Below are 25,722 nucleotides of genomic sequence, written 5' to 3'. Positions count from 1 at the left end.
TTCCGTCTGCGGGTGAACCTAAGCAAATGGGAAGCGAATGGAAAGGGACGTGGCAAGTTCAGGGACCGTTTTACAATGCTGTACGGATCTGCTGATCGTTCCTTCACCACCCGGCACGATGCACGATTGGTTACGAAGTTTGTTCACGTTTCTCGCGCGGAATTCATGCGGTTTTGCTGCGGTCCAGCCATCATGACTCATCTGGATAGAAACAGTGGTCTCTCTGTCTGTCCGTATGTTTATCAACCTTCCTTCCACCTTCCTTCTATCATCGATCCTACCATGTTTCCGTTCCCGGATGGTCAAGTGCACATAGTAGTAAAACCGGTGGCAAATGGTTCTTACGTTCGTACCACGCTCGCGCGATTGTAATCATGGTGTCCGGCTAGAGAAGACCCTCGCTACGTTTCGGTTGACTTTCCAATGCAACCGAACGGTGCGGTGCGAATGGTTGTTATTTAATGTGGCATGCTTATCGACTGACTGGGATCGTGGAACGCAATCGATCGCGCCAGCCGATGGGGGTGATTCGTGGAATTTTCTTCCACCGAGCGTTACGTACTCGATTTGGGATTCTTCCAGCAAAGGGGGGTAACTGTACTACTGTCCGTGTTAAGCAGTACGCGGTGTACACGGTGTTGTTTTGCACTGATGTCCGGTGCAAGTATACTTATGGGCATACGAGCAACAGGCAGGTTTGTCGATCGCAATCGGGTCATAGGAAGATAAAAACGGGAGGGCCTAGTAAACGATTCCAGTAATTCGTATGAGGTTGAGCGAGTACACCGTGGACGAAGCATTTGCAGGACACAATGTAACGTTCTTGTCTGATATGTTGGACTAACATACTATGAGTGGTTTTATGTGCAAAATGTACGAAAATATGGGGATCGTTATGGTTGCAAAAGTTATTCTACATTTTTCAATTTAATTAAGCGTAACTATAAGGAATATTAAATTTGCCAATTAATTATTTCATAATTACCAATCATCTTCATTCAGTGCAACGAAAAGGATACTAATGTTTGAAAAAGGACCAAGAAAAAACTTTAGAATAGGATACATTTCTAACTTCTTAGTTAATAATCATGTCAAGTACTTGTGGAAAACATTTAAAATTTTGTAGTTTTATTTCTTTTCTTGCTAATTTTACGACAATCGATGAAAAATATTTTAAACTTAGAGAAGTTGAAGTTAATTTAGTTTTTCGTTCGCAAATGTTGTTCACTGGAACCAGACTCTAAAACGTAGTTATGGTACTCGAGATTTATTTGAAAGAAGTTTAAGTTTAAGCCTCTAAAGTCAAATCTGTAATCTGCGGAGCGAACCAAATGTTAGGTCTAATGCAACGAACAACCAGAAAATTTTACGATCCTTTGCCGTTAAAAGTTTTGTTGATACTTCTTGGCACAATCTGCTCTCGAGTAAGCTAGTATACAAGGACCCCCTTGCACAGAAATATGGATCCAACGAAAATACTAGTCTATTTTATATCCAATATTTATATTTTTTCGTAAAATATCTCAGTGTTTTATTATATCTGGGCTTCTCGAAAATCTGTTGAAGCATGTCTCCTACTAAGCTCTTTAAAATGTTCGACGCCAACGAGAACCCTCGGTAGAGAACTGTGATTACAAGTTTTGCGTTAAGGACTAATTTTCGAGAAAAAAAAGCGATCCTATCAATGCTATGTGCGTTCAATTATGCATACGAACTACTCCACTTTAATGTGCCAATGTATGGGTTTCATAAATTTCTTCGTACGTATAGAAACTAAGACGGTTTAAAAAAAGCATGTAGATGAATGTCCGAATAATAACCCTTAATTTCCTTCTACTTCTTATTAACTTGACGACCTTTTAAGTCATGCCGTCCATTGAATGGCTTACGAGAGTTGATGATACGATTAAGTCAGTGGATAGTCTGTCCTCACTGCGGGGGAACGATTGGGATGAAAATTGGATCCCGGACCTCCCGTGATAAGTCCGGTGCCGAAGTCCCATCTATAAACGGACCGCAACCGTTTATAGATGGGACTTCGGCACCATTTGGACACACATTTGGAAGTGACGACACAGACGACAGACGACACATTTGGAAGTGATCGACATCATTTTCAAAACGCGACTAAACAAATTTCGCTAACGTTTTAAATAAATAAGATTTAAGTTCTAAGAAACTAAAACACCAGTGCACAGTCCCTCCGTAGTGAGGACTGACTATCCAACTACGTGCTATATCAGCAGTCTAGAAAGCTATTTCGATGGCCGGCATGACCTTACAGGTCGTTAAGCCAAGAAGAAGAAGAAGATCGCCCTGTTCTTACAAAGAGTAAATACTTAAAAATTGAGTGAACAGCGTCTGTTAGTATGCAAATTTACATTATTTTCACTTGCGCTTATCTTTTAGCGTATCATGTGTGCAAGCAGAGCTATTTTCTAACAATTTATAGTACTTTTAAGCGGAATATTCTTGCATAAATTAAGAATTTACGTCTTTACCATGAAATCATCTATTAAAAAAAAAAAAAATTACCGGACGTTTATTGATGAAGATATATGATTCTATTCACACATCCACATCCACCTGATCAAAGCCACACTTCGAATCTTAACGCCAATCGTAAACTCGATTTCTGCATACTTAATCCTTTAGCCAGCCACAAGCAAACTGCACGCTCAACAGGTCCGAAACAGGCTTTCGCCGACAACAGGTGCGACTAGTACGGCCGCTCCATCATCCAGTCTCATCAAACTGTTATTATCATGCGAACTGGCAATGGCCGCATACCGGTTCAACACTTATCCGGCACTTTACTTCAACATCGATACACTTGCCTTACTGGACGCTGCTTCCCAATAAACTCTATGGTGATGATGATGTTCCGAATGGAATCGCACTTCAACCAGCCCGAAAACCAGGGCCTCAATTCGTCGAGGCAAAGAGGGAGCAGGAACAAGGAGGTGACGTGAGTGGGATGGAAAAACAAATGGAACAAATTTCCTTCACAACTGTCTCGTAAGTTAAGGAGAAATTATTGTCCGACAATGATGGGCCGCAACCCCGTTTGTGTTTGTGTATGTTGCCAGCTCTTGTTGTTCTTAATGCGGTTGTTGATGTTGTTGCTGCTGATGATGATGATGATGATGACGAAGGTGGAGGAAGTAGCAAACACATTCATGTCAATGGCCTCTGTCGTACCGATCGTCCAAATACCCCCAGAATGACCGGCAGTGATTCCGATCGGCTATGGGGAAGCGAGCGGAAACGGGAATGACTCAATACATCTGCGAACCGTGCAACTAGACTTCCCGCTCCCTCCCCGAAGTTCAACCGAGGTCGACTGGGTGTACCGGCAGAAGGAAAAACAAAAAGCAATTTCCCTACCCTCAACACACACATTCCCGGGATAATAGCTTTTACTGGCTGCATTATAATCCCTCCCAGTGTGGTTTCGGCCGTTGAAGAGTGGCCGTAGGACCGCCGATTCACACAGTCGAGCAAGAAGCGTACGCACCGTACGCAAGATCATAAAGGCGTTTACTTAGGCGGGCTCTAGACCTGTGCTTCAAGAGGCTGGATGTTAATTATGCAATCGATTGAAGATCGCAAGACGCAAAGAGCGTAAGCCGCAACCCCTTCTGGTGGACATCTCCGATGAGGCTGTCCAACTGACTGAGAAGAACCATTTAACGTTCAAAAGCACAGTGTCAGTGAACAGCGTCTGTTGAGCTTCAACAGGAACAATCCCATTACCCGTACCGTTTAATCGGTCTGTCCATTCGTGCCCGTTGACACTTGAACTGGGCAGTTAAAACGGGTCTTTCTGAGTGCATATGATTCACATAAACCGCTAGATGGCAGTGCGGTACAGATAACATGATGGATTGCAGCTTTTTCCAAGCCTTTTCAATGCTACAGGGAGATTTAATATTTTCCCAAAATCTATTAATAAATTATTAGTAACTATACCGAGCAGGTACAGTGCGCAACAAAAGCATTTATGGTACCTTTTTCGCTAGAGCCAAAACGCTTTCGTGCAATGTAACCATAAAACCACTTACTTGCTGGTCTACGAAAAGTTTTCCAACTCCCGATGATGCATTTTTCAGATCGTTGTGCACAATCAGTTTTCGCTTCTCCTCTTGCGTGACGAATATCTTGGAGCACGTAACTAAATTGCGTAAAAATTTGGCAAAATGAACTGTTTACTATTGTCAACAGAACGCTATCAAAAGTTTCTATTTTTATGTACGAGGAGTGCCACTATGATTAAAAAAGCGCCCCATTTCTTAATGAACCAACCGTTTATTGCAATTGAAACGATCATACGATATACAATAAATGTCTTGAAAAATAAAGAACTTAAAAATGTAACTTCCTCTGTTTGCATAACTTTTGCATCATTTATCTTTTTTTTATTAGATATTTTTAAGGCTAGGCCACAAACCAAGCGAAACTAGTCAGGACTAAAAATCGAACCACAACTAAAATAAGTAATTTTTTTCAGTTGTTCTAGCAGTAAAACATACAATAATTCAATGCCATTTTTCTTACATTATTTACCATAATTTATTATTGAAAACAGTCTGATATTTCCCACACGTTTCAAGGCATGTTACTTATAGTTGTCTTTTACTGTTTTCCTTTTGGGTGTGATTTTCAGCTCTATACAGCCAGGTTTTCAGTGCTTGAAACCATACAAAAATGAGAAATTTTCATAAATTATGAATGTTGTTAATAATTAGATTTCTTTAAAAGATTAGTTTATTTTTTCTGTTCTTTATTGACGTTGTTTTGTGTCTCATATTTGGTAGAATAGAATTTTGCCGTGCCACAATAATTTATTCCTCATAAAGCTGTTTGTAAAAACTCCAAACTCAATTTAGTTATTTATTTGATTGTTTATTTGTTTGTTACAACAACATTTTTACTAAAAAAAATATAGCCAAATTATTCAGAAATGTTTATTTATATATGAGCACGACAGCTCTGTGACGCCGACAGTCTTCCTACTAACTAGAACAACACAAAACCCATAATTACGTGTTTAACATGCAGTTTTGTTGCAAAGCTGTTTGCAAGATAAACTTTCCATCAGTAAATTTATACTCTGTCTAGCAGATTAATTGATTCTCGCACGTCGCTTTACGTTCGCAAGACGAAACTTCTACGGCCGCTCGAGAAGGTGCTATCGATCGGTGTCACAGCATAAGCACATTTTCACAAGATCAATCAATATTCATCAATGTTTGGATTACTTTGAGCAAAATTTCGCACGCAGTTTCCTTGAACCACTCAAATCCTCGACGCCATGGACAGCTGCCATTTGTCCAGCCGATGAATATAATTCGCAGCCATAACTTCGCGACAAGTAAATGGGGCGCGTGACCAGGAGGGAAACAGCAAAATGGTTCATAAACCAATTCAATTATACATCCCTAGCCCTAGTTCTGGCCTGGCCTGGTCTTTAAAATGATAAACGATATTGGCGATTTCGTGGCGCTTTGTAGAAGCGTGAGGAATCTGTCCTAACTTTGTGCTACTGAGTGGTAGGTTGCAGCCACAGCAGCAACTTCGTCGTATCCGATGCTCGTTTTGGAATTAATTTTGTGCAGTGCAAAAGTTTTCCCTCAACTCAGGCGTTCGTGCTTCTAGCAGCCGAACCATAAATGCAAATAATTTCACTTTATTTTTCACACTTTTTTCGTTTGCTGGGAAAGCAAACTTTTCTCGGCCATTTTGTACTGTTCATGTCTGTTGCAGAAACGGTATGAAAAATGTAGACAATAAAAAGCACATTGATAAGATAACGTGTCGAAGCCCTTATGCGATCAAACGCAAGCATCATCGCAAGTGTTAAAATTGAATTTTACACCCACCGTCGATCGTCAGTTTTGGTGGGTGCAAAAGCACCCAAAAAAAAAAAGTTCCGAGCAGAACCGAAGCACGATAAAATCGATTTTTCCTAAAGTGCACTGTAAACTGGGGGGAAAAAACGCTGTCCACAGCATACGAGATACCCGAACCGTGTGCGCATTACACGCTAACGACAAAGTGAAATATGTTCTGGTCGCCAAAAACCGAGATAAAATAGCAGCTCAGCAGCAAAAAAAAAAACGAGCGTCAAAGCTCAATACAAATCTATCCTGCCCTTTTTGAAAGGTCACCCCGATCCTTGCCTTACTCCCTCGAGCCAGCTCCGAACACACAAACACAAACAATCCTCACAAACGCGCCATAAACCATTTTCAAACCCCATTGCCAACGCCACAATGGGTAACTGATAAGGATGGATATTTTTCTTTTGCGTTGAATTTTATTCCCTGTACATTGCCCTTCACCACAAAACCAGCGCGCAACAGATCGTACAGCAACGTAAATTTGTGGCCCAAAACTTTCTGTCCACGTGTTATTGAATAAGTTTTTAATTTTTAATTTACGCGCCCAACCGCTGCTGCTGCTGCTGCTGCTAGCTCTTGGCATTTGGTCTTGGGGATGTGATGTTTACATTAGCAATGCCGCTGAAGGCTGTTCATTTCACCTTCGTTTTTGTTCTTGTTTTCTGATTGTGAGACAGCAGCAAACGTCTGAGCCCTTCGGGGGCCTGCTCGCTGAGTGGCTGACTGGGCTGCAAATGTTGGCTGTTAATGATCTTGTTAACAGAGTGGCATTTTGGTGAGGAAAGTTTGGCTAACGTTGGGACTTTGTTTCTGACATTTCATTTCGCTCTTAGGCTCTTGGTTCGAAGATGGTGCAATTTATTGTTTTTCGCGTTTTGTACGATTACAATTTGAAATTTCCTACATAATGTTTCAATTACGGGGCAATCAGTTGGAATAATGCGTGTGTAATTGAATTCGAAAGGGACTTGTTTGTTGAAAATGATCCTTCTGGGGCGGGAAAAAATTGCCAAAATTGCTTCAATATTTATGATTTTGGTTTTTGTGTTGATTGTTGGTCGCTAAGCGCCTGATAGTATGCTCTAGCGGTGACATATTTTAGCTTCATTTTTTCGACATTTCCTTGAAGGAAGGGATCCGTTCATGATAATTGGGGAAGAAGGTGAGCTTCGAATATGTTCCGGCATTCGCTGTTTGTTAAATAAAAAATGGGCCCTTGTAATTAATTGCTACATGCGAAACCGAACGCCTGAAAGTATGCATTAAAAGTTTGACTATCGAACTTGAAACCCTTTGACAGTAGAGAGAGCTTAGTACAACGCACAACATATCCTGCCATCGTAGCTATTTACAATGAAACGAATCGAGCCTGCGGCAGAACTCTCGACGCTTCTGGAACTATGTCAACGATAAACGGAAGTCATTCCTAGCCACAGGCCGCTTCCACATGACTAGATGTTAATGAATGAATTTATTTATTTCAAATTATATTTATTTGCCATGCAAGCAGTATTGTTTGAATCTTAAACAAAGCTTACAGCTGTCTTATATTTATATTTACAAATCCAGACCTACGAAACACCAAAATACGAAAAAGACACAATGAACAAATAACAAAAAATGGCAAAAATAAAAGAACTCAGATTTATTTATACTTCTATTCTAGTATTTAAGCTGTACTTGTAAAGATTGTCAACACCTAAGATTTAAAAACGAAAAATTTATTAAGGAATTGAACATCAATAAGCCAGAGGTAAAACGAATTTCGAATAAGTAATAGAAAACATTAAATTGACGCTGGCACAGAACAAAAAGGCTCCGAAGCACCGTAATGAGTACGTCGAGAAGGAATGGAAATAATAGTTCGAGCACGTAGGATTCAGGAAAGGTCTGACAACCACCTTGGTGAAGTAACGCTGAGCTTGTTCAATTTTAACAATATGCGTTCTACAAGTAGGATTCCTAATGGTCGATGGCGTTTTCCAACCAAGTGGAACGAACAAGGCTGCAGAACAAAACTTTAAGACAAAAAGGGTCCCTAATTTCCTAATTTGAGACCCGAATAATACTCATGGTCATGTTTGCCTACAATGTAGTAAAATGTATATGATCTTTAGAAGATCACAGATAGTTGACACACGGTTGAGCCTGTTGGAATCCAACGAATAATCAAAAGTATGGAGTGGACAGAGACGTACATCCGACTGGAACGCGAGGCGAATAGGATTGGATTGAGGATCAATGCGACAAAGACGCATTAATGCGACGAAAATACCTGCTTGCCGCAGGCTTTGACCGTGATAGAGCCCGACATGACGGCAACGATCTCGAGGTGGTAGAGGAGTTCTGCTACCTTGGTACGATCGTAACTTCGGACAACAACGTAAGCGGCGAAACCCGAAGGCGCATTGTTCAGGGAAATCGTACCTACTACGGACTCCACAAACTCCTGCGATTCAGAAGACAACACACGAAATGTACAATATATCGCACACGTTTATGTTCGGTAGTCCTCTAAGGGTACGAGTCCTGGACTATTATGCTGACGGAGGACGTCGATACACTCGCCAATTTGGAACGGCAGGTGCTAAAGACTTTCTTTGGCGGTGTATGTGAACAGGGCTTGTGGCGAACGAGAACGTAGTCAAAGCCGGTAGGATACGTTGGCTGGGGCACGTGATGAGGATGCCAGAGAAATGCCCCATCAAGAAGGTGCTCGTCAGCGACCCGTTCGGCACGAGGCGTGGAGTCAAACCTGTCGGAGATCGGATGCAGCCGTGGATGGATAACTGCAGCCCTACAACTAGTTTCCTGGAACTGGACTGGTGACCTAGCCATGTCTAAACGACGTGCCCAACCCTGAGAAGGCCAAGAATAAGAAGAAGAAAATTCATGGAAAGAACGAGTAAAAGACATTATAGAACACTTATTTACATATACGTAACATAAATTTCAAGAAAAAATCACAATCAGAAACAATCAGATAAACAGGAGATAAAAAGAAAAACTTTTTAGTAACCGGCATAAAGTAGATAACACGATGTTTTATGTTCTTCGATGTTGTTCGATGATAGACAGTTCTTTAGAATATTTAGATTGTTCACTAACTATAGCATACGTACTAGCGTTACTGGAACGGACAAAAATTAAGACCATTTTCTTGCAACTTAAATTTCACACGTTCACACAATTCATATGAAAATACCAAACGCAACAAAACAATCAATAAAATGTTTATATCCCATTATCCCATTACGCATTATGTAAATGCTTTCCAATTCCAATTACCTGCACAACAAAACAATTCAACCCACTTGCGGTTAAAATAATTCAATGCAATACGCTTCCAAACATGGCACTAAAAATGGCCAACTGTCGGGAAAAAGCTTCCAAATAACGTTGTTTTCATTATTAAACTGGCTCGTCATTCGTCATTAAACGGAAGTTTTCCACCTTTCTTCTGTAGTGCACCAGTTCTGAGCCGTTGAATTCTATTTGCGGGCTCATAATGATGCCTACCGAGAATGTACGCTCGTAAAACCCAACGCCAGCGCATGGGCGAAGCCGTCTAATCCGTGCCAGGAATTGAATTGACTCCCACCGGCCGACCAACAACATATAATCTGCGGCGAAATTATTATCTATAAAAATATTGAAAGCATCCGAAGTATCGGTAGCTTGGCTGGAAGCTGCTGCAAATTCCACCCAGAAGAACGGAGCTTGTTAAAAACTCCGTAAACAAGGTGTTGGAAAAAGGGATTCTGGTTTGGTCAAAATGCGGATCGTATACAGATGTGCTAGCAACTATTGCCACTACTTTTGTCCAGGACGTCACCTGGATGGGAACAAACCGGATGCAGCCATCCGCCATTGGTAGGCCGACCACGCGAAGGAATGATCTAATGACGAAAACTCTCGCGCAGTACCTTGTTACGACGTCTCTTAGATCAGACGGATGGGCTTTTTTCTTGATTTAAAGGGCTAGTTCCTGCTAGTTCCAGTGGATCCGTGTATCTACTAACATAACGACAGGCTTAAGGTAAAGGCAAATCATCTCGCGTATCCCTCCCAAAAACTCTAAATTGTTAAATCAGGTTAAATAATCGTTTGCACCGGGTCTTGACGAGATTCCGGCAATAATCTTGAAGCGAAGTGTCTGTCGCACCCATTCTTAGCAGTTATTTTTCAATAACAGATGGGCTGGTTGAACTGGCTCATTATGCTTTCAATGGAAGCATAATGAGGGGTGTCACAAGGGAGTATCTTCGGTCCACTACTCTTCGCAGTCTACTTAAACGACTTCACGTTTGTGCTTCCAACTGAGAGTCACATTTTACACGGGCTGATGATGGGAAAATCTACCTTCCAATTTTCCTTCCAAACTGTTCAACTACTACTTCAGCCCTTAGTCCGTTCAGTCGTAGAGTACGCAACCGTAGTGGGGTGGCTTACAGCTGCTCAATCTCTGCCAGTTAATCCATCGAAAATTTACAAAATTAGCTCCACTTTCCTGGTAGACTTACGTAGATGACCTGTGGACAACAGGATCGTATCGCCGGTTCAACTCTCAGCGATCAACCTTTACGTTCTGAAGAGAACACTCCGAGCTACGAGATTACTTGAAGTTGAGGAATACTGTACGCCGTTTCGGTTCCTCTGATCCTTTCTTGTTCAGCCCACATAAGCATACGTTTTTATAGCGTTTTGTGTTTTAAAGTAAGATAGCTTTGCAATACTAAACATGGCCGTGTGGTCCGTTGAATTCATAAATGAATAAACAAATTGACACTGATAAAACAGTGGGCTAAAGTAAGGAATATTAATGTCAAAATTCATTTTATATGTGATTATTTTCTCATTATGCTCTCTAGTTAGTATTGGCTTGTCCGCTGGGAACTTTTGTTTTGTGTTCGTGTCGGGGATAACTTTTTCTATGTTCTACGTTGCTTAGGAATTCAATAATACAAACTCGCACTGGGTGGGTGTCCGTATATTCTGCTTTATTATCATCGTTTAACGAGCAAAACTGCAGAAAGAGCAAGTGGATTGGTTTCTTGTTTTTTCAAAATTGATTGTGCAAAACGCGTTCCGTAGCAAGCTCGAAACCTCGTATTAAAATCATTCGAATTCTAATAAAACATTACGAATGCTGGACGCATACGCGAAACTCACCTTTAGTTGAATACCAAAATCTATTCCGAAGCAAGCAGCATTTTTTCAAGGTCTCGGAACGGAAGGACTACGGATATCCTTCCGACAAGGATGCTCTCGCAGACACCCATGATGCAAATCGCAACCGTGCGTATGATCGCTATGGCCTCGCCGAAGGTTGCACCTTACACCGTTTCCGGCCGTTGGCCGATTTACCACATGTGCGTAGCGTCGCGTGTGTCAGACTTGTGCAGAAACAGGATGTTGTCAGCCACACAGATCGCGGCGTAAGAACAGACACCATACACTCAATGAGCAAAGGACGGTGTAAAGCATAACATGAAATGAATGGAATGGTTGTAAGACGGTCCGTGTTTAATATTTTATTCTTATTTAATTTCTTGTCCTTTTTACTTTGCTGCGCTATCGAATGGCTTCATCGAGTGGCCGGCGAGCTTTATCGTGCCATCGGAATATATGATGAGGCGTATCAGCGCGATGAATCAAACGGGGGCTACCTGTCTGGTAGCCGTGCCACTTCCGGTGCTTCCGGTGTAATGTGTGTCCATCGTCGCCGGTTTTTGTCTCTGCTCTTTTTTTTTTCTTTGTTAAATTTATTCATAATGAAATGTCACCGCATAAAATAATATATGACTGTACTATGATTTGTAAAGCATAAAACCAACGAACGCCTGATAAGTTTGAGCTGTCTGAAATAGCGCACTCGTATTTAACGGCCATGGCTCTGGAATCGTTTGGTTTTATGTGTTCTACCTATCTACGTGTGAATTATTATAACATACATTAAACATTATCACTAAACTGGACGCTGAATTAACGATTCAATTGCGAGTTTGAACTATGTGCGCTACTTTAGCGCCTTACGTCATTAAATATAAAAAAATAATTGTTCGATCTTTACTGTAAATTTCTTATTCGAGTTGCCGTCCGAAGGCACGGATACGTTGTGGCAATGGAGCCTATATTCGGGGGATTATCAGCACAACCGATGTGCTGAGCCCCGATTTTTAGGCATCTCTGCTCAGCAACGTACCGATACACCAGCAATGCTGTTGTGGTAATAGTGGGAATGTGAAGATCGAGTCATATTAATACCCAAGGCTTAAGTAGATTAAGTTGCTATAATTAGCAGAGTTAGCAAATTATTAATTTAACTATGAATGTCCTCACCGAAGCAACTTACACGTGTACACTTCTTAGACCCTCAATTGGGAAAATCTTCTTTGAATTAACGACCTCCAACGGGGTCATGCGAATGGCATACTGGACATTATGATATCACGTACATAAATAGTCAAATATTCCGCACCAGGGGAGAACGGTCCGGATATGATTCAAGCCATAATCTTGTCGCGTAAAAACCAGCTTCGCTCTCGCCTTGGCCAGTGTCTATCTATATCCATTTTACTATTTAAGGTTCTCATGTTTCAAAGAAATCAATACATGTTTTGTGTCTTAAAAGATTCTTGAGCGCGGATGACTTCACTTAGATTCGTAAAACTAGTGCACGTCTTAGCGATTTCAAATTAGTTAAAACTATATAAATTATAATAAAAATACTTTATACATGTGAGACAGGAAGAAACTATAACAAACCCCAATACGCTGTGGAAGCAGTTCATAAACTGTCTATAGAGTAAGCTGAAATTTACCTGAAATCTTAAGCTGGAATCAAAACATTACTTACCTTAGCTTAGCTTGAATAATTAAGGATAATTCAAATGAAAACGTATGAAAAGCAAAATTATTAACCGATCGTCAATTTCTTCAACTTCAAACGATACGTTTCCGATATCATTGTGCTGTGCTCAGCATACTCACGCCTGAAGGTATGCAATTTGACGTTCTTCTTTTAATCGACGGTTTAAACCTATGCTTCAACCACTTCAAAACTATGAATCTCATCCAAAAGCCTTTGAAACAAAGAACACTTGGCGGCGTGCTGTTGGGTTGTGGTAGAAAAATCTCATTTCGTGTTTTCGATCTACCCTTTAATGGTGGCTTAATTTGCGGTCGTTAAACATCAAAAGAGCAGGAAGCTATCAGCGCACAAATTTGTTGTAACGACAAAGGCGCTAACAACGACACGGAACGGCGATGATGACGATGATGGTGAGATGAGGATGATGATCTGCTGTGGTAGTTGGTAAATTATCCTTCCCTTGCTGCCACGCACAAACCTACACACACCACGTGTTTGTTCTTCCGCGGATGCGGATAATGAAATTGTGTTAAGCAATTACCAAACCGAAGCATAATATACCGGACGCAGCCAACAACAATCAATTAAAACTATCCCACGCATACACACTCACTAAAGTACGGTAAACAGCAGCGTTGAGGGAATAAAGTGTCGCACTTTTCGTAGCACACACGTGGCAAACAGTGGTTAAACGTTATTGCTTATTAAAATTTATTTTTTACCTTAAATTTTTTACATTTTGTTTTGTTGCCGTCAGGGAATAAAATTTTATTTGTCTCTTTTTGTATAATCAAATTTTTTTAAACGGTATTCAATTATTTGATGCTCTTACTATTGCTAAATTAAACCCAATCACAGAGTTAAAAGATAACGTTTATGCAATAGTTTCCATTTAATAAATTCATTGTGCCTATTAATACCAACCGACCTTGTTACTGCTTTTTTTTGCCCGTATCCTCTCCATGTGAACCAAATTTATATCCAACAAAGAAGGATTAGCAGAATTAGCGCCCACACATGAGATAGTCCCATATGGGCAATAGGTTTATTATTCGTGATTTACAAGCCCAGTAGTTCCTCTTCGCTTTAATCTTAATTAACAGCAATTTCCAAAATATTCAGATCAAATTTTTAGAATTCACTTTCCTTATGAAAAAGCTCGCCCTGTTTACATTCGATTGCAACAGAACCAGTGGCAGTCGTGTTTTCGAAGATAAAATCCCGAGAAAAAAGTACATTATATAGTTGGGAAAATACGAGAATTGTTTACTAAACTCTTCTCCTAAATTATAACCGCAATTCCTGTTCAAAACCAGCTCGTTGTGTGATGGTAGCGCCACCTTGCAGAAAATCGGTAGCTTCAATCGATAGAGTTTCAAATACCCGTCGACAGATGTCGCTACTAAAAAAAAATCATCGAACAACGTTTTTGTAAATGAAATTTGATTGCATTGCGCATTGAAATTAGCATTCTCATCCACTTCTTCTTTAAAAATTTCGCACACAGGTGGATTCTAAGGAAACACATGCTAGTTGAAAGTGATTCGAGTCAATAAGCCCTTTCGGGTATTAGTTTTGTAGTACCAAACAAGAATGATTATCACCCATAAGAACTCACACGGACCTTCATACTCTCCAACATCTTCCTCACACACTTAAAGAGCGAATAAATCAACAGAACACAAAAACAAACCATTTGATATTTATAGTGAACTTTATTTTTTCCTTCATTCCTTCATTGCATGATCCTTTGCTGCCGCCGTGCAGAAGCGAAGATTTTGTTTCGAACTATTCCCTAGCACTTGAAATCCTGCTGCGCGCTCCACACCCTATACTCTCGTTGATTTATTTAGATGGATTTTCCCTACGAACAACTGAACCCCACCCCAGTGTGCTATAACTAATCAGACTCTCGAAAATCGCATCGCGCATCTACCTACTTCTTCTCGTTTCATATTCCACGTTCCATCTTCCTCAGTAAGTATGCCTTACTGCTATGCAACTAATAGTTGTTACCTATTCCCCACACTACTAAAACCCCGCATCCCAGTAACTGTTAGTAAGTTTGTTTGTTTTTCATTTTCTTCCTTTATTTGTGGTGGAGCTGATTCCTATATAGGTGTGTTATAGTATTTCGATATATGTATGTATATATATATATTTATATTCTTACTCAAGCGTTATCGTTAAAATACGACACTTGTACGGTAAGGGGGTTAGAAATCAACAAAAAGGGGAAGATAACCACAAAAAAGCAACAAAACAAAAAAACCCAGATTAACTTATTTGGTAAACCACCTTTTCTTTATACAGAGTACATAGCCACATTGCGACGCACTTATCTGCACGTGCAGTGTGGCTCATCATCATATATGTACACAGTTTGCAGAATCTAGCCTCGGCACCTTGTTTGTTCTCTCACTCTTTCTCTCTCTATCTATGTCAACATCAAGTGTAACAACCGTAACAAACGAGCCCTCTATCTTCTCCTGCTCCACGATCGAAGGTGGCTTGGCTTGCCCTTTGGTTCCCTTAACACCTCCTTTCTGCACCAAATTTTTCCGCAAAAACCGAACAATAAAAAACACTACCACTAATTAAAGTAGGAAAAGCTCCCAAAGCTTTACCCTCAAAATCGGTCTCGATCGAAGCGCGGGGATTGGTCTGTTTTTCGTTTTTTTTTTTGTTTGCTGTCTAAATCACGCACCGGTTTTTTTTAGTTTCCAATTTTTAGCTAAACTACTATCTAGGTATAATAATTTATTACTGATATCCCCTCGCGTTTGTTTTTTATACAACGAATGCAGCGAAAAGAAAAAAACCCCATTGCCCGATGTGACAGGAAAAGGAAAAGCATTGAGAAAACAGGAAAAGAAATTGATAGGAACCGCGCATAGTGAGCGTCATTTAATTTACTACGTGTTTTGTTTTATTATCAAAGACTATTCGCTTATTTATATCTATATACGTGTATGTGTGTACATTTAATAACACCCCCGGTACACATAGATATCAATATATCTATGCACACACACACACACAACACCCTAAGGGGGGTTTTTGTTCGCAAAACAGATTCCATCCGATTCCGTTTTGGTTGGAATTCACTCGGTTTCGTTTGTTTAGTTGTAGTTTTTGTTTTCTTTATTAAAGTCTTTCTATCTACCCTGTGCCTATACAAACCCCAAACCCAACGAAGGTTCCTTGCTCTGTTTTCCTGTGTTTCACACCAGATAATAACAGGAGGGGGACTTAAAACAAAATTCCAATCTCACCTCGAAACGAAACACACGAAAAAACGAACGATCGATCAATCTTCAACTGCAGAGGAGGAAGTGCGCACGCTCGTAAGAAACAGAACGAAAAGGAACATAAACTTAAACGCGTACTTGAAAGCTTTCTTCCACATTTGTTCCCTTATCTTCTCGCTTTTTGTGTGTGTTGAGAGGTGTAAAAGTGGACCAGCCTAAAAATAAAACTAAAACAAAAAAACAAACACGAAAACTATCCAAAACTAACCGAAAAAAATTACAGAAGAAAACGAAGATGAATAGACAGAGCAAAAAATGTATAAATGTGTATATGTATAAAGTAACGAAATAACAAACAAAAAAAATAAACAAACAACTCAACTCTTCTCCAGAAAAAAAAACGACTAGCCGGACGTGTCGGGAGCCGCGGGACGCTATAACTGCGCCATACGCGCGCAAATAGCACTTACTTGGCTTGGCTACTAAAAGCTGAGATGAAAGAAAACATCATCCCAACTGGCGCACCCCAGCGCTCCTGCGGACATATCTATCTCACTACCTTCAAGCGCACTATTCCTTTAGCTTTTTCTTCTCAATGCAAATCCTTTCCATCGCTTCTACAGTACCCGGTAGGTGTTGCTTTTTTGTTTTGGCTCACTCTCACAGCTTTGGTCATCAATTGGACCACCCTTTGGATAGAGTAAAACCTGTACCAATCAGCCTGTCAATCGGTGTATGTGTTTGTTGTCTAGAAAGGAGCACGAGATAACACACGGGGTTATGCGCTTTCGAGCTGTGTTTGTTACTGCTGCTCTCGCTCTCTCTCTTGTTTGCATTCGTTATGCTTATATGCATATATGTGTTTGCGTTGTGGATGAATGATTTCTACTACAGCCTTACAGGTGTACATTTAAATCATGATTCTTCTTCCACCTTTTTTGGGGGTGTTTTGTATCTGATTTTCTGCAAACGGTTTTATGGAAGGTGTGTGTAAGTCTACGACGCGTACATCTTGTTGATTTCGGCCTGATATCGCTCCTGGATGTCTTTGCGCTTCAGCTTGAAGGCGGCTGTCACCAGACCCATATCGGGCGTCCAGATGTCTTTGCACAGATGTACGGCGGCAGGGATTTCGCTACGGTGCAGTTTGCCTGTTCAGAAAAAGGAAAAGACATCCACATTAATAACGTAATTCGTACGTCTAGCCAGCAACCATTAATGACACCTACATTTACGGCCATGGTCAGCCATTTCTTGCAGGACAGCCTTTTCCACCTTCTTGTTATCGCACAGCTCCTCAAACTCGACCCCACGTATGTCCAACCTTTCGGCAATATCTTCCAAATGTTTCGGGTTCGGCACGACCAGCGCCACCGTAAACTGTTTCGTCGAGTCACCGTACACGCAGATATTTTCCACCACCGGGCACGTTTTCAGCTCCGATTCGACCTTACCGAGCGACACATATTCGCCCGCCTGCAGCTTCACCAAGTCCTTCTTACGATCTGGAATGGGTTTTTGATAGGATTTTCAGTATAATCAGTAATTTTCAGTAGCGTCAGTATAATTCTATTCCCCAAGCTCTTAATAACTCGTTACTTACCAATAATCTTAAGCGCACCATCGGGATGAATTTCACCCACATCTCCAGTGCGGAACCACCGTTGGCCATCCTCCTCGAAGAAGTCTTCCTGCGTTTTGCCCGGTAATTTGTAGTATCCTTTCGATACGGTTGTACCGCCGACTACAATCTCACCCTGTGGGTAAGGTTTATTTGTGACCCGATAGTTGCCCTCCTCCCAGTTTATTAATCGTATATCATTACTGGAGGAGGGTGCACCAACTCGACTATACTCCATGTCCCATTCTGCGAATAGAAAGTCACAAGAAGAATATTAGTAAACGCTTTAAGGCACGTGAAGAATATGGTATACGTACTGTCCATTACAGCTGCTCCGGCTGTAGTTTCCGTTAAACCGTAACCCTGAATCACGTCCACACACAGACAAAGCTTAATCTGTTCGTGCGTGTCCGGTGCGAGTGGTGCACCACCGGACAGGACACTCCGAATACGGCCACCGAGCAGTTTAGCGATCTTTTTGAAGATGATCCTGGAAAGAGAAGGGATTTTGTTAATGTTTCCCGCTTCGCAAGTAACCAATGCTCGCTCAGCTTACTTGTCCATTAGCGGAGTCTGGTAGCCACGTGACGTCCATTTTGATTTGTAGTTGTAGGCGAACTTGAAGAATGCTTTCTTCATGGGTGTTTCTGCGTTTACCTTGTCATTGATACCCTTCGAAATTCGATCCAGGATAAGCTGTTGAGGGAAAAATAGTTGGAAAAAAGGTTTTTTGCATGGGGTTATAATTTTGAAAAGTATTGGGGTACACAAACACACTTACCGGTACCGAGGTCATGCACGTTGGTCGTAACACGGACGCATCTCCTTTGCAACCCTTCATCACCTTGCTGCTCGAATCGATCAGTGTAAGTGGTGTTGAATACCCGATCGGTACGCCCGTCAGTAAACAGACACTCTCCGCCAGCAGCTCAAACACGTGCGCCAATGGTAAGAAGCCAATCAACACATCATCCGGATAAATCTTGAAGATGTCGCAAAAGTTCTTCATCGTACCGATACAGTTCGCGTGTGACAGAAGTACACCCTTGGGCGTTCCAGTCGAACCGGACGTGTACATGATGATGGCCGTATCTTCGGCTGCCGGTGGAGAACCAGCTGTGAAAGGAGAGTGAGAGAGAGCATCGTTGTTAGTAACAGGTGTCTACAAGCGACATCACCACAAATACTTACGGATCGTGCTCTTGCTGCCCGTTTCGATCACCTTGCTGAAGGGAATGATCTCAACGCCCTCCTTAAATCCGGTCGTTTCCGTCGGATGCAACTGATCCTCCATGAAGATGATCTTCTTCACGTTCGGTGTCACGTTCAGCACGCTCTTAAATTTGGGCAGCAGCTCGTGTGACGTAATCACGGTCGTTACTTCCGTCTCGTTGATTCCGTGCGCCACACCATCATCACCGAGCGTTGCGTAGATTGTCACCACCGGCATGTTCTGCTTAAAACACCCGTGCGCCGCAATCATCCATTCGGCGCGCGTTTCCGCGAAAATGACAATGTTCTGTTTCGGCTGCTGGCCAAGTTCGCGCAGTCCGCGCCCAAAGCAGGCGGCGGCATGCTCCGTTTCGATAAAGTTGCGCCACACGTAATCGCCCATGCGGAACTTCTTGAACATCCGACCGTTCGGTTGCATCTCGTCCTCCTCGCCGAGGATCTGCCGGGTACCGATGCACCGCTTGGTGGTGTGCACCTTCGTGACGAAGTTGAACATCCGCTCGAGCGTGTCGATGTTGTTCTGCATCATCTTGACGTGCATCTCGCCGGGCGAATCGACCGTCCGGTATGTGATAGAGGTGCTGTCCTGCTGAATGATCTTGGCCTACAAAGAAAAAAGGAGCACAAAAAGGGAAACACTATTAGATTTGATGACAAAAACATCGACAAAAAAACTGTGTATGTTTCATTATATTTTAGACTTTTAAAGCAATGTAAATGGCCATTTTCATTTGTCTTTAAAATCTAAGCTTTAGTTTTTTTCTTCTTTAATCCTAAAACCATATAATGCGTGTAAAAAAAGGCGACTTTTTTCAGATCAATAGCACAAATAAACGGTAATATAGATTCTCTTCTTAAAATTGATCTAGAAATTTGCAATCGGATGATACTGGGACACACATAGGTTTGCTACTTTTTAATGCATGTGACAAGCGTTGGGAGGATCCTTGTACTATAAATCACCTAAACCAGTTCTATTCCTGGAGAAAACCGCAGCTTCTGTTGAATGTTGCAGAGACGTTAAATGGTCGGAGGGCCAGACCCAGGCTCCCACTGTAAAAACTTTCCTTTCTCCTGAAAAGCCAGAAGCTAATAGATATTTGCTCGACCCTATCTGACCGACAGTAAACGTGACACAACGACCGACTTTTTCTCAGTTCCGGATTGAGCAGACGGTACGAACAAACTTCTCGTCCTAGCTACTGTAAATTAAAAGATAAATGTCTCAAATTTAGAGAATATGTAATTAATTAATACTAATAATTAATACCTCTGACCGGTGGACTGATCACAAATTGACAGCGTAAGTCGATGAAAAATCGAAACATTTTTTTGTTTTTTTTTTTTGTAATGCAATCATTAACTATGAAATCCATGCAAGAACTAACGAAAAGAGCATCAGATGTAGACGGAAGTATTACTTTCCATCTAAATCTATTTACGCTACCCTTTTTTCTCTCTTGATATAATAACCAGTACCATAAAGATACCTAGGCTAGGCTTTCTTGATAAAATCATTTTCCCCCATCGACAGAACACGGAACCCTTTTATCGAACGAAACAGATCTTCGTCGGGGATCAATCATCGACCTCGCGCGCCCCTCCACGCAATCATTTCGATGCCCTCCTGCGCTGTGCCTTTTTGCAAATTCGTTCTGCTGCAACTATTTACCGCGTTCTGAATCGTCGAGCCATGCAGAACCGACCAAGGGTAAGGGCATCAGAGATAAAATAAAAACAGTATTGACCAATGCAGGAAGGTAAAAAATATGTTCCTCCTCTTTTAAACACACAGAGCTCCTCCGTGTGGTTTACCAGGAAGAAATAGTTGAATATAAAAAGCTGGTGCAGGCGGGTAATTTGCTTCATTTGAGCGTTACCACGGCAAGGCCAGGGCTACACTTTGCGCTCGAAAGCGCATGCAATAACACCTGTTGCACATTACACTAGTCCCGGGAGGTTGCCAAGGTACAGAGCGCTTCCAATTTTTTGCTCTCCTCATTCGCGGATTCATTTTACTTTACTCTAATGAAATACCAACAAAAAAAATGTATGATAAGCTGTCACAAAAACCTCCCCCTATTCCACGTAATTTACACACCGGGGGCAGTGCACAACGCAATGAAACTAGTGAACCAGTGCTGCTACCGAAATCCAGATAAAGTGTTGATTGTGATAAGCACCCCCGGCATGCTTATGGCACATGCTTGCGTCAAAACAATTCTTAATCTCGCCGGGGTTTAAGGTGGTGAGAGCTCTCTGGAGGGAGCTTAAATCGGTAGGCGGAAACCAGAATCTACGATTTTTTTTTAGCGAACGATTCCTTGCCAAACCAGCACAGTGCTACTAATCCTTCGTACGTGTCGACGATGATAATTCACTTTTTTTTTTTGGAATAGGGACATCCACCACGCGGCTAAAGCAGAGGGAGTTGCACAAGTTTCATCCGAATGCTTACCTTCACCCTTCGGGCGAGCTGCTTGCGCTTCCACGGTCGCTGGATGGCCAGATAGATCGGCATCGTGATGATGTCGTACACCATCGTGATGATCTTGATCGCCCCGATGGCCGTCTGCACCCAGGCGCTTTCCATGCTGTTGTGGAAATGAAAATCGATTCATTAGCAAAAGTACATTAAAAGGGCGCTAATTGCACTACTAAAGTTTAACAGGTGAAGTGCAAAAAACCGTCAACAGAAGGAGTGAAATTGTTAGTATAAGAACATTAAGGATCGATAAAGCTACCATGCGTTGCTAATGCTTATAGAGTTAAATAAATTAATGAGATAAAATAAATGTTTAACAGACTACATAGTACATATGAGATATATTGATTGATAAATGCTTAATACATTTTACACAAGGTCTATGATACACTTTTCTGTCTATGAGGTTCCATACAACGCTTCTGATTTCGAAAGAGCCGCATGATAAGGGGTATGTCCAGTTAATTTTCTCCGGTTAATTAATCCGGTGTTAATACATTCACTAACAACGAAAATGATATTTGGGATTTTTTTAATAAATGACCCTGTGCCCTAGAAATGTAATAAGCAGTTTTTCGTCTCTTAAAATATTTTTCTAAGGTACATGAAAAAACATAAGAGTCAAAATGAAATCATATCAAGTAAATACAGTCAAAAAAGTCAAGAAACAGCAACTGAACTGTTCTGAAAATGATACAGAAACTGATGCTTGCCTTCCGAAATTTTATCGCAATCTCTATTGAGGGCTTTTCTGATTAGGATTTAATTTGTGAAACTTTAATCCTTCGGTTAGAGTGCCTTGGGATGTCCTGGATACAAACCCCAGTTCTGTTATTTCTTAGAAAAATCCTTCCATATGGTAATCCTTCAGGCTTTTTCAGTCATTCTGTTGCACAGAGGAAGTATCGACAGTTCCTCAAGATCGGAAAAGCGGCCCAAAATGGCAAAGGTCCTAGCTAACTAAAACATTACGTTCGTTCGTCTGGAACGTGGCTTTCTGGAATAGATTTATGAAATGGTTCTTGGATATAGCCAAATTGAGTCCATTAACGTGTTTCTATCCCAATGGCTTATATTAGGTGGTGAATATTAGGTGGTTCGATAGGAACTTCACGCAGTGTATACTATAACTTTCAAGCTATCAACAAGTCATTGCTGTACTGTTCCTGCTAGAACCAGTAACGTGTTCCATTCTACGTTCTACGCAACTATCCCAAACATTCCTCTTGATTCTTCAATTCCTTGCCTATCCCACTACGTTACTGTTTTATGGGCCGGTAGTCCTCGAAGAATTTCTCGTCTCAGATCGGTAAGCTCACGGAGGGCTCGGCCCTTTCTTATAACTACTTTTTAATCACCGCTACAACTCTTACTCTTGCTTAGGCATCCTGTCGTAGTTCCTCTTCACAAGACTTTATAGCAATCAACCCGAAACAGCACACGCACACGCTCAAGCAGACAGACAACACTGCACCGGCACCGGAATACACACACACGCGGCAAGCGCACGATCCGGAAGACTGAAGCGGAAACCGAAGCGGATCGCTGTCAAGAACCACCGCACTGTTGCGTGTAGTAGCACGAACTGAACGTTGCACCGGTACGGTCACAAACATAAAAAGGCTTACCAGAAGAATTACATGCTCCTCAAGAAAAGGCGAGGCACGATGAAAGAAGGAGGATATGCCTTGCTCAGAAGGGAGAGATGGAAAGAAACTGACTTATCGCAGAAACACATCTTATCAGACACCATTCGCGTAGGGCTTTCTTTTGTTACTACCGGCCCTCCTGCAGTGATAAGACACACAAACCCATACATACACAGAGTGCGCACCGTTTAACCTTGCCCGTGAGACTAAAGCAAGAGCCCAGTTTACCAAGGTTTACGCACATGTAAGATAAATTGATAAATGGTCAGAGAGCAAGCGCGTCCATGACGAGTGAGCGAATAGGACGATTTTTGGTTAAGATGCAAGAGCACTGCAACAGCTTTCAGGGCATTATGCGTCAATACGATAGAAGCCTTTGGGTTCCACAGAACCCATGTGCTGAGAGGATTAATAGGTTGCACCAAACGCACACCATGGCTCGTGTGTGCTTTCATAGGAGCAACAACAACAAAAAATCTCACACACCCCGATAAGATTAAATAATCCCGAGTACGACTATAATCCTCCAGAGCTCGCCACGATAATAAAGGTGGTGGAGTGTGCCTTAAAAGTTTATTGATGTACGGGATTTCAGCTCCTTTTGTCAACCTACGCCACGAGGCTTCTCCTCTTGGGAGCGTCCATCGTTATGTAAGCGAACCAATGCTCCTCTGCGTATCCCTTATCTGAACGCCCCAATAGCCGGGACACCGAGCTACCAACCAACCATCAAAATCACAATATCTCGGGGACTGCAATTGCAGATTGGAGGTATCATAAAAATAAAGCTTTTGCCATTTTTTTGTTTCGGTTTCATGTCGGTTTCTTGTTCCTTTTTTTTAAATTGCGATTACGTTAACCGGATCGTGGCTAATCGTAATTGCTACCTCCACTTACAGTGTGCGTACGTCATTACGCGATACTACTGGATCGAAACGCGCACGCTGTGCATGCGTCTTTGAAAGATCTACCCCGATCATATATGCACATGAAGGTCTCCCCCGAAACAGCGATGGGAGTTTAGCTTCTTTACATACTTTCGGCATGATATTTCTTATCGGCTGCACAATCGGTCGGTGTTGCACGTGTAAAGAGTCACAGAAATTCCAGTAACTTTGACTGATTATATGGACTTTGAACTTGTGTGGTACAAGTGCCAACCATAAAATACGAAATCGAGCGTCAAGTCCCGCGTGTCTCCGGGGATTGCGATAAAACATACTCCGGCACAGCATAAGGTGCATTTCCTGTCCACTGTCTTATCGGGTATTGACTATCAGAAACCCGCCTTCTTGCTTGCTTCCACACGCAGTTCTCCCCATTTAGTAAGCAAGCCCAAAGCTAAAAGAAGGGATTAATAGACGACATCACACATATGTACCTATCGGTAAACACACAGTACAAGTTCGGAACCGAGCACCAATAATCCCTCAAAACAGTGCTCTGAGCTGCGCACAGGCATTGAAACGATTCATGTTGACGAAAACTACAAGTTCAAACCTTTGGACTTTCGGGTCTCCCTTCTCACGCCTAAGAGAATTCATCGTACGTGTCTCGTGACTCAAGTGAGTGTGATAAGAGTGATAGGAAACTTCTTAAACTGATACAAAGATAAAAACATTCGTTGACTTCTCCGAGGTTCACCGCTCATGTTGTAATGTAGTTTATCAACCAATGTCCGGCGACTTAAACGTGTCGGGAGTGAAGTGAGTTAGAAAAAGAAGCCACTCAGAGGATCTAGTATAGTGCTGCAGTTTGCTGGATTTACTGGAAAAAAAAGAGTGGATCTACAAATCAAGAAACTACTTTAGATACGTAACGTGCAGTTAATGCAAAAGTTAATACAAACAAAGGCACAACATTATTATTAGAAAACTGTCTCTGGGTGTGATCTTACAGTTTTCTCACTTTGGCATGCATGTTATTGCTAAAAGAGTAGAAAGGAAAAATGGATAACAAGAGAGAGAAATATGGTAGAGATATTGATTGTTTTAGCTCCATTTTCTGTTTTCGCTTGTTACTTAAAGTGAAGCAGGCTACTAAATAAGCGCATCGGTTAAGTAGGGCTGTTAATTTAACACAAGAAAATTAAGAAAATAAAAACAAACAGAATAAAAAAGAAGGAAAGCAACCAGCTGGGTAAAAGCTCGCAAGAAAGGTAACACAACGGTTGCGTTCCGGGCAGCCGTCGCTTACTTACTTAATGTCCTCTTCGATGAACATTTTGCCGGTTGGATGTGTAGGGATTTGGTTGTTTTTTTTTTTTAGACTACGCGATCCCAGCTACTACATACACACAAGCACAGTGGGTATTGTGATCGTCTGGTTGATGATGATGATGGGTAACCTCTTTTTCGAGCTTCAATTTCTTCTTATATCACTAGCAATGTATGTGATATAAACACAGATGTACGTGTCCTTGCTATCTTGGAGGCAGAGCAGCACAAATAGTGTTCTATTATTTTCATCAAATTACTACCCCTGCTCTATGCATTGGTTGAGGACCCTCCCCAAACACTGATTTTCTGCCTCTAGCTTTGCTATCGATACGATCACCACACAAACGAGTACAAGCAAAGTAACGATCACGATGACACCAAACTATACCAGACGTCAATCTTAATGCACTAAACACAAACAACGTATGAACCGGGGACAAAACACACGCGCTGGTTCGATCACTTTTGCACAGCAAAGCGATCGCGC

The 25,722-nt window shown here is 41.6% G+C and overlaps 2 protein-coding genes across 3 annotated transcripts in view; both read right to left on the bottom strand.

Moving 5' to 3' along the window:
• LOC126559075 (coiled-coil domain-containing protein 25) overlaps positions 1-25,722 on the bottom strand; it is a 318,194-nt gene that overhangs the window by 271,743 nt on the left and 20,729 nt on the right. The gene's annotated exons all lie outside the window — the stretch shown is intronic.
• On the bottom strand, positions 17,025-25,293 carry LOC126557247 (fatty acid CoA ligase Acsl3). Of its 2 annotated transcripts, none has more exons than XM_050212954.1 (9): positions 25,217-25,293; positions 21,341-21,476; positions 18,841-19,486; positions 18,431-18,765; positions 18,206-18,345; positions 17,967-18,139; positions 17,632-17,895; positions 17,258-17,533; positions 17,025-17,179 (listed from the first exon to the last, which is right to left on the bottom strand). In XM_050212954.1, exons 1-9 carry the CDS (start codon positions 25,237-25,239, stop codon positions 17,025-17,027), a joined length of 2,148 nt encoding a protein of 715 aa, XP_050068911.1. In that variant the 5' UTR covers positions 25,240-25,293. The 2 variants fall into 2 exon arrangements, with proteins under 2 accessions (XP_050068911.1, XP_050068912.1); XM_050212955.1 differs by lacking the exon at positions 25,217-25,293 and adding an exon at positions 22,741-22,754.

The sequence above is a fragment of the Anopheles maculipalpis genome, chromosome 2RL, assembly GCF_943734695.1.
Source record: "Anopheles maculipalpis chromosome 2RL, idAnoMacuDA_375_x, whole genome shotgun sequence".
Taxonomy (NCBI): domain Eukaryota; kingdom Metazoa; phylum Arthropoda; class Insecta; order Diptera; family Culicidae; genus Anopheles; species Anopheles maculipalpis.
This window is presented reverse-complemented; position numbering and strand designations above follow the sequence as displayed.

Bases quoted from the DNA above. Each gene is read 5' to 3' on its own strand.
- LOC126557247 (XM_050212954.1), bottom strand. From the start codon at position 25,239: ATGTTCATCGAAGAGGACATTAA. The intron at 18,140-18,205 runs GTAAGCTGAGCG...TTCTCTTTCCAG, and splicing joins CAGACTCCGCTAATGGACAA to GATCATCTTCAAAAAGATCG. The intron at 17,534-17,631 runs GTAAGTAACGAG...AACCCATTCCAG, and splicing joins TGGTGCGCTTAAGATTATTG to ATCGTAAGAAGGACTTGGTG.